The sequence below is a fragment of the Neopsephotus bourkii genome, unplaced genomic scaffold, assembly GCF_033783945.1.
Source record: "Neopsephotus bourkii isolate Nb327-2 ecotype Australia unplaced genomic scaffold, CSIRO-AGI_Nbou_v1 NB_1634, whole genome shotgun sequence".
NCBI classification, from domain to species: Eukaryota; Metazoa; Chordata; class Aves; order Psittaciformes; family Psittacidae; genus Neopsephotus; species Neopsephotus bourkii.
The window spans coordinates 3,111,328-3,125,501 of record NW_026902109.1 but is presented as its reverse complement, the minus strand read 5'-3'; the positions used below and the strand labels follow the sequence as shown (position 1 = coordinate 3,125,501).

General features: G+C 50.4%; 2 protein-coding genes across 5 annotated transcripts; both read left to right on the top strand.

The window, feature by feature from the left end:
- Positions 1-99: 99 nt before the first annotated feature.
- LRRC20 (leucine rich repeat containing 20) lies at positions 100-8,528 on the top strand. Its single transcript, XM_061373891.1, has 4 exons — positions 100-311; positions 1,494-1,643; positions 3,246-3,413; positions 7,955-8,528. Exons 1-4 carry the CDS (start codon positions 230-232, stop codon positions 8,104-8,106), a joined length of 552 nt encoding a protein of 183 aa, XP_061229875.1. The 5' UTR covers positions 100-229; the 3' UTR covers positions 8,107-8,528.
- Positions 8,529-9,029: 501 nt separating this feature from the next.
- On the top strand, positions 9,030-13,713 carry NPFFR1 (neuropeptide FF receptor 1). 4 transcript variants are annotated; one of them, XM_061373890.1, is made up of 4 exons: positions 9,030-9,727; positions 11,327-11,623; positions 12,452-12,551; positions 12,901-13,713. In XM_061373890.1, the coding sequence occupies exons 1-4, from the start codon at positions 9,685-9,687 to the stop codon at positions 13,703-13,705; spliced, it is 1,245 nt and encodes a 414-aa protein (XP_061229874.1). In that variant the 5' UTR covers positions 9,030-9,684; the 3' UTR covers positions 13,706-13,713. The 4 variants fall into 4 exon arrangements, with proteins under 4 accessions (XP_061229874.1, XP_061229872.1, XP_061229871.1 ...); XM_061373888.1 differs by having other exon boundaries at positions 12,452-12,788; XM_061373887.1 differs by lacking the exon at positions 9,030-9,727 and having other exon boundaries at positions 11,167-11,623; positions 12,452-12,788.
- The last annotated feature ends 461 nt before the right edge of the window (positions 13,714-14,174 follow it).

Genomic DNA, 14,174 nt, shown 5'->3' with positions numbered 1-14,174 from the left:
GAAAGGTGATGTATTTCCATATCACAAATGTACCATCCTGGAAAGTTGTGAATCTCATACCCTTAGGGCCAAGCCAGCCTCAGCACAGCCCTCCCTCCCTCCCCTGGGAATACTGATCCCACCGGCTATTTTTAGCAGGACTCTCCCGAAAGGCCGGAGCAACTGATTTCTTTCTTCAGCCGTGGATCCCCCCAGCCAAAGCACGTCCCCGGCGGGACCAGGCGCCCGCATGCAGAAGAGGATGGGTGAGGCGGTAGCCCGTGTAGCCAGGAAGGTGAATGACACGGTGGAGAACAAAACGGATTCCCTGGGTAAGGCCATCGCTGCAGCTCAGCTCCCGCTCGGGCCCAGGGAAGGATCGGGTATCTGGGAGCAGTGCTCTGTTCTTTGCTGCCACAGTCTAAAAATAAGAAGCTGTTGGCCCCACTCTGGGTGCTGCACCCGAGGCTCCCGCAGCCATAGGGAGGGGAAAGGTTCCTTCAAAAGACCCTCAAAGCCCTCCTCTTAAGTTTGAGTGGGTTCACGCTAATGGCATATAATGCACTGGGACATGCCCCAGGGATACAGTCCCTCATTGCAAGTGATGGCAGGAGGCAGATCTTTCCCGACATCGCTTTGTCAATCTGTTTCTTCTGCAATTTCCCTGTTCCTAGCTAATATCTGAGTCCCACGCGCAGTCATCAAAACAGATGAAATCCGCTCATTTTTATTCATGCTGGATTCCCAGCCCTGGGGTATAAACCAGCATACGCTGAGAGTCATAGCTTCATCACTCAGCCTCTCGACAGCCTCCTGAGCGAGATGATAAGCAGGAGAGAATAGAGCTTGTGCAGCCCCTGCCATGGCTTTGGCGAGAGGACAAGCAGCAGAGCTAAGGCTGAGCACCATGGGGCTGGGACAGGGTTTCCATCCTCTGGCACATCCCAAAAAGAGAAACAGAAATAACATGAAGTAAAACGAAATTGCCAATAGGTCAGAAGCACAAATACCTTTCCCCTCCCCACCGCTTGCCGTGAGAAAGCACTGACCACCATGAGAAAGCCAGCCACAGGCAAGTCTAGGGAAAGCTCTGCTCCATCCCCATCCCAGTCAGCAGCGGAGGAGGCATCCGTGCACTGCTCAACCATCCTCTGAGGGTCAGGGACATAATGGAGGGGGATTTCTGAAGTTGTGAAGGTATTAGACATAGACAGGCTGGCTGAGGTTTTGCAGAACGACTTTGCACCACGGCAGTATTTGCAATGTGACTTAGGGTTGAACAAACCTGAGGCAGAACAGCCTCAGCATTGCTGATGGGAACAAAGTATTGGTGCTTGGGGAGGTAACTGCAGAGATCCCTGCAAGAGAGGAGTATGGCAGAGGATACTACAGCATCCATGGGTGGCAGCACCCAGACAAGCAAGTAAAGCACTAAGGAATGGAAAACAAGATGGAAAGTATCGCTCCATCCCAGCTGAGTTACATTATAAGATGCCTTGGTCTCTCTGGGGCAGATCTGGCCAACTGTAAACTGATGACCTTCCCCATCGGCATCTACAAAGCAATGAGAAGTGTCACTGAGGGGATCCACTGCATTTCTCTGGCAAACAACGAGCTGAAGTCCATCACCAATCGATTTGTCACCACCTTCAACCAGCTGAGAGGTAAGGGGCAGCCCCACAGCTTCACAACAGCCACTTCCAAACCCCCAGGACACAGTAAAGAGGCCCCAGGTTGCTGCAGAGGAGGCACAGCACCAGAGCTTCCCCACTGCAGTTTTTGCTTCTCTGCACACACTCCTCATTCTGAGCTATAGTTCCCCTCCTCCCAGATCCATTTTTCTTTACCCTTTCCAGCCCTTGCGGGGAGGGCGGGGGAGATGGAACTAGTTTTTATTTCACCCATCCTCCCAAACCCATGCCCTGCCACCTTCCAGCAGTGGCCAGGCTGCTGCAGCATCACTCATCCTCCAGCTCCTTCCAAGGATGAGGTTGGAGTTGAACAAAAACATGAAAGGCACCTGGGTATAATGGTGCATGGCCAAGATGGGGCATTTCAGGCTGCAAAAGGCATGGTGGCATGCCGCTGGCTGATAGCCCCCATCATGAGACATCAGTGTTAGCTGATCTCTCTTCCTTCACTGCAGGAGATGGGGACAGTCATCAAAGCATGGCTAGTGCCATGCTGTGGAGCCCAGCAAAAGCAACCAGAAGCTTATCTGCTCTATGTATGCTCATGCAAGCAACTCAGAGCACCCAGCAACATGGTTTTGAACAACGGGGATTGTGCTGGGGCTTTGCCTGCCTGCAGCAGCACCAGGGTTTCTGGCAGCTTTTGAAGGCAAATATTTTATTCATATAACGTACGGCACAAGTGCTGCTGTGGTGGGCATCTGGGGAAGCTTCCTGTATTGTACTGGAGCACCATCCTTGAAAACTCCCCTAGGCTGGGGAAAAAAAAAGACTTGGAGCAAACGAAATCTATTTTCATTTTCTAAACAGCACAGTTAGCCCAAGGGGAAACAGATCTCTTCCTAGCAAGGGCTTTGCTCTGCCAGTGAACAGATCACTACGGTAATGAACATGCTGGGCCCCAGCAGGGCTGTTGCAGTGGATGGCCTTGCAATAGTCTGAATAAGGCAGGACCTATAAATACCAGGTATTAGGAGGGGCAGGGCAGCTTGCATGGGTATTTATAGAGCAGAAAGATCTGTGTCACTGGATAAGGGTGCTTGAACAGCAGAATTTAGGTTCCTATGGCTAATGGCCTTCCATGAAGAAGTGCTACTCCTGGCCAAACAGAAGTTCATTCTGGGAGGGTGGTGGGAGAGCAAAGAGGGTAAAACTCTGCAGAACAGATATTTTTCATGTATAGATATTTCTTCCACCACTCTGTTTATACCTCAGAAAGGGTCCAGGTATGTGAAGATAAGAAACTAGCCTTAAACAGTGACAAAACTGCAGTGGGGGGAACTGCACCAACTTTACTAAGAAATATTACTCATTTCTACAGCCCCTACTTGCAAAAGCTAAAAGGTTTTTATTAGGAAAGCCTGACAAAGGCAATAAACTTATCAGTCCTAAAAGCAGTATTTACAACAGGCAAAAGTACAGTGGGAAACTGTTGGGATGAGCAAGAAATCCCATTTTCAGAGTTGGAATCCCATTGCTGGACCTGGCAGCCCATGGGGCAGAGAGGCTGTAAATTAATTATTTTTCCATCCCCTCTCCTATTCTTCCCCCCTCTCCCCTGTTCGCCAAACCGAGAGCTCAACCTGGCAGGCAACTACCTGCACCGCCTGCCTGAGGAGATCACCTCCCTGCTGCACCTCCGGGCCATCAACCTCTCCCGCAACAGGTTTCGGCATTTCCCTGAGCCCCTGGCTGCTGTCACTGCCCTGGAGACCATCGACCTGGAAGAGAATGAGATCAGAGGTGAGGAGGACCTTTTCCCACTGGAGGGAGGATAAGCAACTTCCCAGGGCAACTGCCCCTCCCACCGGTGATGCTGATCCACATCCCTGGGCAGGGAGGGATGCTGGCTTGAAGTTTTGCTTGTGGTCCACCATGCCCTGAGACGTAGCCAAGCCAAGAGACAGCTTAGTGATGCAGCAACAGCAGCATGAATTTGGTAGAGGAAAGGGCATCCGGGTGCCTGGTAGATGCTAAATAGACAGAGCCTTGCTAGCCTCTTGCTGTTGCTAACACTTGTACTGCCTCCTGAGGCAAAGCTGTGGCAGGCACAGGGAGAATCAAGCCTCATTCAAGTTACTCCGTTCAGTGCACTGGGATATGGGTCTCAAAGGCAGCTCCAGCTGTGACTAAATCACCAGGTTTAATAAAAAATAGACCTGATGGCAGAACCCAGCCCTAAGGAGGCTGGGCTAGGATGTTTGCTGCCAGGCAAAGCAAGGACACAAACCCACCTGAACGTTTCCCAGAGCAAATAGGAGCTATAACGCTACAAAATCTCCTAAAACAAAAATAAATCAAAGAAGCAGCAAAAGCTGCTCATCCCTTGACCTTGCAGTGGGAGGAAAACCTTTCATGTGCAAAGCTGAAGCCTTTGGAGTCCCCAAAAGTTGGGCAAAAGGGACAGCTGTTGAATGTAGATAAAAGAGCTTATTTAGGAGTGAGCTTCCAGGAGCCCAGGCTGGAGCATCCCACAGCCCACACAGATCCCCAGGGAGGCAAATATCAAGTCCAGTCAATTTTGCTGTTTTATCTAGAATGGCTTCAGCTGCTGCTGGGAAAGCTGCTCCCTGCTACAGAAGTTTTATTAACAGCATCAGCTGCTCCCCAGTCATGCCTGTAGAAACACAAAATGTTAAATACTGCTTCCATGATAGCCAGCAACATACATGTTTTTTCCTCACCCCATTTTTTTCCCTCCTGCCTCCTGTAGAGAGCTCTCTTAGTTTCCTTCCTCCTTTGCTTTTTGAGCCTTATTGGTTGACTTAAATCAGACTTGGTCTCCAAAGAGTGTATTCTCCCACTCATTTTGTGCAAGCAGGCTGCTGCAAGAAGGGAATACAGCTTCTTGTTACATTTTTCCCTGCTTAAATGCAGGGAGAAAAGGATGCAACAAAGGTTGTACGCAGTGGGGTTAATCCCGGGAGAGAAGGTTGCTAGAAAACCTAGCTTCCAGGCTTGGTCACCTCCCACCAGGCTCTCCTTGGCTGCTGTTATCAGACTCAGGAAAAATACAGGCTAGAAATTGACAATTTCAAGCTAAAGTGTTTTAGGGACATATCTTAGTAGCAAGCATAATGTTGTCTGGATGCAGAAATAGGCAAGATCAGCATTTTCTGGAAAGGGAAAACGGTAGAGATTAGAAAGCTGGGGTGTTGCAGCCCTTTCTCCCAAGGAAACAAAAGCCTGGGCAGTCCCATTGCCCCTGCCATCCCTTCCCAAATACTTCCCAGTCTCATCTTTGTGTAACTTTGTATTTATATAGATATATAGAGACATTTATATATCAATATATTTTTGTGTATTATCTATGAGCTTGTGTTTATATATACACCTTTTCCTCCCATACTAGCCTGGCACAAGGCACAGGAGAGGGAAAACTAAGGAAAATCCATCAGCTTGATTTTAACTGGCACAAGTATTTTATTTAACAGGCAGGCAGAATAGAGCCCTTCACACATGGAATACAGCAGCAGGACACATTTCACCCCAAACGATCTTGAATCAGACTATAGGAGATAGCACTTTCTCTTTCCCTCCTGCATACCTGTACAATTGATCTGCCATGGTTAGCTGAGAACCATGCTTTGGCAGCAGGGCCTCACAAAGAGTAACCAACACATTCTTGGACAAGCTGTTCAGATATTTGAAAGCTCATTTTGATGCTGATTTTCAGCTGCATTACCCACATACCTCCAGCCAGCCCAACATAGGAAAGAGCTGCCTTAGCAGTACAAAAAGAAGCAGAAGCTACATTTTGGTGCCTTTTATAGTTTGGGAGCCAGGTTGTCCCACTTAGACCAATAACAAGTTGATGACCCTGCTCCAGATAAAAGACCATCAGACAGGAGAAGAATGCTGTATGTGCTATGGGTGGGGATGGAAGCTGGGGAAGGATTATAGCTGGTTTCATAGCTATGCGGCTTCCAGATCACTGGTTTGTAGCACTGCAGTAACCATGTGCGGGTCTTACCTGTCCTCTTCTGCTTTCTCAGTGATACTGAAGGACCTCATAGCAGTGCTGTAAAACAGATTTTAAAGCACTTGCTGAAAAAGAGGGGTGAGTCACCTACTAGGGCATACTGAACTGGAGGTGGTAGGTAACGTTTTCCAGCTAAAGGGAAACAGGAGTAGAAGATCAATTAATGCCTACTTGGAGTATGTGGGCTCTGTGAAAGGAGACATTTAGTGCCATGAGCTGCCCTTTTCATCTCAATAAGCTCTTAACCCTGAAGTGTAATTATGTATATATTAATGTCATTAATATATGCATTAATATATTAAAGGGAAAGTGCTTTTAGATCTTTTCCTGCGAATCAGAATTTTAACAAATTAGCATTTTCAGCTCCCAAATCCATAGATTTTGGGGTGCCTGAACCTCCAATTTCTCTTTCCCTTATTCCTTGATTAATGGTTTATTGTGGAAGATGTTGATATAACAAGGGGGATGCTGGAAACTACTACCAAGGCTGGGCAGGTCACTGCTGGGGCTGTGGCTGATTTTGTTCTCCTGATCATCAGAGAGCCACTCTTAATTTAGGATAATGGTATGGAAAATGTACCTCTGTTAATAGCTGCAGAGGAGCCAGAGAGTGTGTTTCCGCCAGTGGATTTGGAGACGTCTGGTGGCTGCCAAAGCATGTGGGTAATGCTGAAAGGTGACCAGACAGTGGCTCTGCTGATCTGAGCAGAGCCTTTCCACATTCAATTTGCAGACGTACATGGCTGCAAGACTTCTGGAACTGTCAGTGTTCATTACCTAGCCCCTTAGCTGCCTCTTCAGCTCTTTCATATCTATCTCCTCAGATGCCTCCCGAAGCCTTGGCAGCCCTTTCATCTGAAAGAGCTAGGGTTTTCGCTCACTTATTATACCATATTCTGATCTGAAAAAAAAAAATAAATCATTTGCTTTAATTATTAACAAAGCTTCTTTTTCCTATATTTGCCTAACTGGTGAAGTCAGTATGCATAATTCATGCTGAAAAGCGAAGACTTTATTCACTGAGAAGCTGGCAAGTGATGCTTTGGGTTGCTCACAGCGGAGTTCATGGCTCTCACAGCATAGATATATAGCTGTAGGCTTCACTGCATGCCCTGCCTGTTGTTTCATGCCAGGGTGAATCACTGCTCTGTACCTTGAATTCAGCTGCAGAGCTGAGCTGTTCCCACCCTGGGCAAGGCTGCTCCCTAAAACACTTAACTCACTAAATTTAAGCAAAGTGAGGGTTTCTCACTCTGCATAGCCTTAGAGGATATTAAACAGGAAGAAATACCAAAAAAAAAAGACAAAGTGCATCAAGGGAAAAAACAGCACAATTATACAGGGAACTGGTGGTGAACAGACCTGCCATAAGAGGAGGTAAAAAAATCTGTGTGAAACTCAGCCTGATGAGATGCATGCTGTTAAGAAACGTGTATTACAGAAAACAGCACTGCTCTCTGGAGGAGAAAGGAAAAAATCCATCAAGGCGTTCGAGTCTTTTTCCAGCATAAAATAAGTTTCACGGTTTAAAACTACAGAATCTCCTGCCCAGCTATAATTACAACACTGCAATTCTGCCTCAAGTACTGGCAGAAGAAATCAGACCTGCAGATATAAAAGGCTCTTGTCGTTTTGGTGACCAAATTACAAAGAAACTCTTCTTGGCAAACTCAGGCGGGCTTGTCAAGCCCCAAATATCGTGATTTGTAACAGAAATCTAAATATATCATCTTTTAATTATCTTAATGATGAGGCTTTCGCATTGGTCTCATTTCTCTGTTCTCCGTGGATTCACATTGGAATCATCCATGAGACTTGCACCTTTTTTTTAATGTAAAAGGGATTTCCTTTAGAAACCCTTTCTAAATGAAAACATGCAGACTCATGGAGATTGCAAAATAAGAGGGTGCCCATCAACAGCCAAGAGCTATTTTGCAGCCTGTCCAACAAAGCCAAAGAGCACATGCTCCCCCATTAGCCTGGTGAGGCCTCCTGGGCATTGCAACACTGGGAATAAAACAGTCTTTGAATACCAGCAGGGTTTTTTTTTAGTACTACGAGAACTGGAAGGCAGTGGCCACATTTAACATGATGGTGCTTGTACCTTGCCAGCCAATTGCTTGAGTAGTTTTATAACTGAATATTCAATTATGCCTAGGTTCTGATAAAAGCCTGGAGACTGAAGTGAGCAGGGTTTGTTCTGGGCTGCCCATTGAGCCACAGCTTTTGTCCCCTCTGCCACTCTGAATTCCTTGGCAGCTGAGGCCTGGATGGGTGCTCACCTAAGTGTTCTCTTTTGCAGAGGTGCCAACGGAGAAGCTGGCCTCCATGGCATCGCTACGGAGCCTCAACCTGCGGGCAAACCCTGTCGGTCCTGAGGTGCGGCTCCTGGTCCGGCCCCTTGTCCCCTTTGACCTGCTGCTGTCACCAGAGGAGCCCGTCCCCAAAGCCTGAGAGGGTCTTGGGGTGCAAGCTCTCCTAAGGGGTGACTGTCTGCGAGAGTGGTTTGGCTTAGGTCAGTCCCTGCTATGCCGCTATTTCTGTCCCAAACCTGCAGCGAGGCTGCCTTTCCCTCATTTTTCATTCATAAAAAGCAAGCAGAGAGGCTCCTCTGTGAAGGGATGGCTTTGCCAGCTCCTGAGCCAGGTAGTTTCCTGCTTTGTGCTTTAGGGAGCCAGAGGAGCCACAACACACACAGTGTGAGGTCTGGGTGAAACTGGGGGAGTTGGATGTTTGGCTATATCCCTCCTGCCTGGCTGGTGATGGGGAGCACCAAGGGCCAGGATGGTGGGGAATGTCCCTGCAGCTATAAGGGTTCCCCTTGGAACTGCTGACATAGCGGTGTACCAAGTGCCTGATTAAATGTTTTCTTGTTACATGGGGGTTTTGTATCTGCTTAAATTTGAATTACCAGTCTTCCCCTTAAAGAAGCCCCTTTGCACATCCCCAGGGCTGCTTTACTGCAGCTCAGGCTGAAGCCTCCAGCTGAATTCCACCCAGACCTGAGCAGTATTTTGCTGGATTCCAGGGAAATTGTTGGGGGGTTCCCCACATGGGTTTTTTTTCACTATGGAAATCAAAACAACCCAGTGCCAGTGGATCTCCACGCACTGCTCACCCCACGGGTGTCCCCAGAAGCATGCACCCACATCCTGGGTACTGTGGGTCTTTAAGATGTGCCACTTTCTCTGCCTGGAAGAAATGGGCTGTGGGGTTCAGGATGTGGTCCAGAGAGAGCGGGTCCTTGGTGGTGGGGAAGCCATTGCCAAGCATGCTGGTATCCCTTATAGCTGACAGCCTGCAAAACACCTCCTGGGAGTTGTTTCCTCGAAATGGCTTGTTAAAACATCTCTCGTGCTTACTCCTTTGGGTTTTTTGAGGGATAAATGCTCCCCAATAGTGTGGGCTGGCAGGGGGCAGCTAGGAATGGTTGCTCCTGTAAATATTTGACTTCTAGAGTTGCCAAACCCAATCCTTGGTAAAAGACCACGGTAAGAGGGGGTTTGTTGATGTTGGCAATGACAGAGGAGCTGGAGTCGAGCAGAGCAGCTTTGGGCTGGGACCAGCATCCCAAAGGATCATACTGCTTTTCCCCACTGTGTGGGTGATTTACATTGGGTGGAGAACAGTGGTCCCCCCAACTCGTGCTGGGGCTCCTAGCGTGCTTCCCCCCCCGGGGCAGACAGGAGCTGGCATCAGCTGGAGGAGAGGCAGTCAGCAGCAGCGTGGGAACCCCTGGGTGGCGGGGGGGACCCCGACCTTCCCCCGGGACCAAACCTGCCCCAGCTCTCTCCTTGCGCCCCCTCCCGCTGCCTCGGACGGGTGGGGGGGGTGCGTACCCCGGTATCCATGGCGATGGGAGGTTGTCCCCCCGCCGCCCCCCTCCGCTGCAGCCGCCGAGCAGCCGCAACCGGCTCGGCGGCACCAGCGGCAGCGCGGTACCGGCACCGGAGCTCGGCTCCGGGAGGGTGACTGGAGGAGGAACGGGGACAAATTCAGCAAGCTCCCCGGGCGGCAGACCCCCCAGCCCGCATGCCGGCGAGGCAGACCCCGGAGCCGGGCTGGGACAGCGGAGGTGAGTACAAAGATCCGATCTATTTTCATTCATTTCAAACAGATGTCCAGCCTCTTCAACCCCCCGCTCCCCTCTCCCTTCCGACCCTTATTCCATCAACCCAGTCTTTCCCTGTGGTGGTTTCCCTGAGCCAGGCGGGGAGACAGGTGACCCATCGCCCCCCGGCCGGTGTCCCCCCTTCTCCTCGTCACCGCGTCCCAGACGTCAGCGCCGAACGGAGGATGTCTCCATCTATCCAGCACCAACCGGGCACTTGGCAGCCCCTTATTTTCCTTTCCTCATCTTCAACCTCGCTTTTGAAATTGCCTGTGATTCTGTATGCATAGGATACCCACCTCCCACTAATGCCGCAAGACACTGTAGCCCAAAGAGATGAAGTCCAGCAAAGTTTCAGGCTTAATATCACAGGTTTCAGGCAATCTCATTAAAGTCTTTGCTATTACTTCTGCTAAAGAAGCCAGTTCATGTGGGTGCGTTTGATGCTGACCAGCTGAAGCATCTTGCTCCACTAGCCCTGATGTTTCCTTGCCTCTCTGAGAGGCTCCTTCTGTGCTGGTGCTGCAAACCCCTCTGGCACCTTTCTGAAGCTCCGCTGGAAACGTACTGGCAGAATCCTGCACCCAGAACAGTGGTATATTACCCAGGCAGCGCAACCCCTGTGTGACAGAGCCTCAGAGAAGCCAGGGGTCCCAGCAGCTGGGAAAAGCATCTTGGATGGCAAGCTGAGCACCGGCACAGGGCTGGGGAGATGATACAGCCGCCCATCATGCAGTGGCTTTGCAGTGCTTTCTCAGAGCAGTGCTGACCTGCCGGTGGTTAGGCTGAGCCTTAAAGCAAAAATATTCCTTTTATTGTCTTAAAATCGCAGCCTGGATTTGCCTGGAGCGAGTCACCACTGCAGGCAGCTCCTGCCTGCACACGGCATCCTCCTGTGTCCCTGTCTGCGTAAAGCAAAGCTGGGGAAACCCAAGGGTGGGTGCTGCGCAGACCTGCTCCCCCTTTTAAACCTGTAGTGACAAAATGTCATCCCCCTTCCATTAGAAGCTGTCAGGGTCCCAGATAACCATCATAATTATGTATAATTATTGCTTTATATGTAAGGGGACGGCAGGATCTTCCCTTCCCCAGCCCCTCTCCCTTGGGTACTGGAGCTTTGTTGGGGAGAAGATTTTAGGGGATCTCACATTGCAGACCTCATAAGCGCAAGGAGAAGCAGCAGCAGACACACAGGAGTAGGGGTGCTTCCAGGCTGGCTGTACTAGGGACCCACACTGCCAGAGCATTGCAGTGTCAAGACATGGGATTCTCTTCCCTGTATTATCCCTACAAAAATCCCATGAGGATAGGATGTCTTCTGTGCTGCTTTAATTCCTCATTAAAATAATGATATAAAATAATACTTCAGGAGGTGCTGCAGTACCTTGGGCTGGGCTGTGTAACCCGAGGAGGAGGAGACTTGTAGGGCCACTGAGATGATGCCAGTGGGACATGTCCCAGCCAGACTGGGCACTGGTGCAAATATGGAAGCCCACCTCCATATGATAAAGCATAATCGCTTTATCCTCTCCCAGCTTTGCTGTGATGCCTTCCTTCCCCCAGGCCCTTCCAATGGCAGCTGGCCCAACTCTACCACAAGCGAGAGCCACCTCCCAAGAGAGAACTACACCTTCCTGGCCTACTACCAGCATTCCTCCCCCGTGGCTGCTATGTTCATCCTGGCCTACACCTTCATTTTCCTCATGTGCATGATCGGCAACATCCTGGTGTGCTTCATCGTGGTGAAGAACCGCCAGATGCGGACGGTCACCAATGTGTTCATACTCAATTTGGCCATCAGTGACCTGCTGGTGGGCATCTTCTGCATGCCCACCACCTTGGTGGACAACCTCATCACAGGTGAGTAGAGGAGGGCAAGACAAAAACAGGGGAAGAGAAAATGGTGGGGAACATCACCCACCTTCTGCCCCCCGTATATGAGGCCACCCTGTGGGTGATTTTTTTGCTGAAGACAAAGAGGGCAGGTGGTGGCCACTCAACCACTTCTGATGAAAGGTATAATTCCATTTACAGCTACTATTTTAGGGGGAGTAAAACCTTTTTCTTTGAGGTTTTGGACCTTTTTTGGCAAAATAAGTGACCGTAATGGCACATTTACATATGTATTTAAAGTTCAGCCACTCTCTATCAAGCAAACGTGAAAAATCCCCTCTTCTTACATTGATCTTTTCCTGTGCTGGCTCAGCTCTGCCCGTTGACCTTTACAAAGATAAAAAGTCACAGTGGCACAGTTGATGGAGTTTAACCACAGCAGTAGCTGGGCACAGGGCAGAGTCTGTATTTATTATGGGGCGTGATTTATTTATTGCCAACACCATAGCATTGGGATCAAGAAACAAGACAAAAGCCCTTCTGATTGAGGATCACGAGGTCAGTCCCCATGAAAACACCCCAAGCCCTACATAAGGGTAAGAGAAATTACAACTGCTATGCTTCTTGAGCTTCTAAGAAATGTAACATGCATCTTTTTTACCAATTTTGGGTTTTTCCCCCCCCAGCATCTATTGTTAAAGGCCATTTCTGTAAGAGCCAAAATGCACACCCCCCTTAGGAGCAGGATTTAGCAACCCCCAGCAACAACACCGTAGATGGGGACATCTGGAGGGAGCTGGTGATGTAATTGTCCAAGCCAAAGGTACCTACAACCTCCATGGTGTCCCTTCACAGGTTGGCCCTTTGACAACACCATGTGCAAAATAAGTGGCCTCGTGCAGGGCATGTCTGTCTCTGCCTCTGTTTTCACGCTGGTGGCCATCGCTGTGGAGAGGTATGTTGGCATGAACATGTGGGGACATGGGGTCCTAGCCACCTCCAGAGTGTTATGGTATCCCACGTGGTTTCCATCACGGGAAATCTCCTGGGGACATCATGAGTGTGTCCCAGATCTCCTGGAGGATCACAAAGTTACCCATGGAGAATCCCAGCACGGTGTCCTTCCCCACCTTGAGCTGAAAACACCAAATCTGGAGAGATCCCAACCTATCTCTGTCACCAAAAGCCCTGTGTAAAGAGAAACCCACCTTATCCTCCCCTCCCACCCCTGAGTCCTGGCTACCCTCCTTCCTCAGAGACATCCCCCCGGGTGCCCAAAGCCACCAATGCCTGCCCTCCCACAGGTTTCGCTGCATCGTCCACCCCTTCCGGCAGAAGCTAACACTGAGGAAAGCCCTGGTGACCATCGCCATCATCTGGGTGCTAGCCCTGCTCATCATGTGCCCTGCTGCCATCACCCTGACTGTCACCAGGGAGGAGCACCACTTCATGGTGGACACCTATAATAACTCCTACCCCCTCTATTCCTGTTGGGAGGCCTGGCCTGAGACGGGGATGAGAAGGATCTACACCACTGTCCTCTTCTCCCACATCTATGTGGCTCCCCTTGCCCTTATTGTCGTCATGTACGCCCGCATTGCCTTCAAGCTCTTCAAGTCAGTGGCACCTGCCCATGGCCAAGAGGAGCCAGAGGGGAGGAAAGTCTCCCGGAGGAAGGCCAAGGTCATCAACATGCTGATCATCGTTGCCCTCTTCTTCACTCTCTCCTGGCTGCCCCTCTGGACACTGATGCTGCTGACGGACTATGGCCAGCTGAGCGAGGGTCAGCTCCGCCTCGTCACTGTCTACGTCTTTCCCTTCGCCCACTGGCTGGCCTTCTTCAACAGCAGCGCCAACCCCATCATTTACGGCTACTTCAACGAGAATTTCCGACGGGGGTTCCAGGAGGCCTTCAGAGCCCCCATCTGCTCGCTCCACTGCCATCACCAGCACCACCACCATGGGCCCTACACCTCTAGGAGCCATGGGATCTTCTTTGGTGCCCGCAACCGTGTCTTCACGCATGCACGGGCCAGTGATTCACCACCTGCCTCTGAGTCAGGGCCATTGGCACCACGCCGCACCGGTGTTCATGCATGGGACAGCTGAACAGCCATGGCACCAAGGGCCTGCGGGGTGGGAAACGGGGCTTCTCCACCTCATGAACAGGTTGCCCAAAGAAGTTGTGAATGCTCCATCCCTGGCGGTGTTCAAAGCCAGAGCATTGGGCAACATGGTCTGGTGTGAGGCATCCCTGCAGGGGGGTTGGAACTAGATGATCTTAAGGTCCTTTCCAACCCAAACCATTCCATGATTCTATGGGCCGTGAGTCACTCAAATAAAGGCGCATCCTGCTGATGCCACATCCCTGCCTTTTGCTCCTCTGCTTTCCACACCACCACCATCACAGATTGGGGGTAGAAGGGGGGGGCCACCAGCCAAGTTCCCTGAGGAATGCCAGGCCATGGGGAGAATGGGCTGTCTGGCGACATGGAGAATCACGACGTGCTTTATCACGACATTCGCCACGAGACTCCGCGCCCCTCCTCTGCCACGCCACGCCAACAGCGGCTTCCGC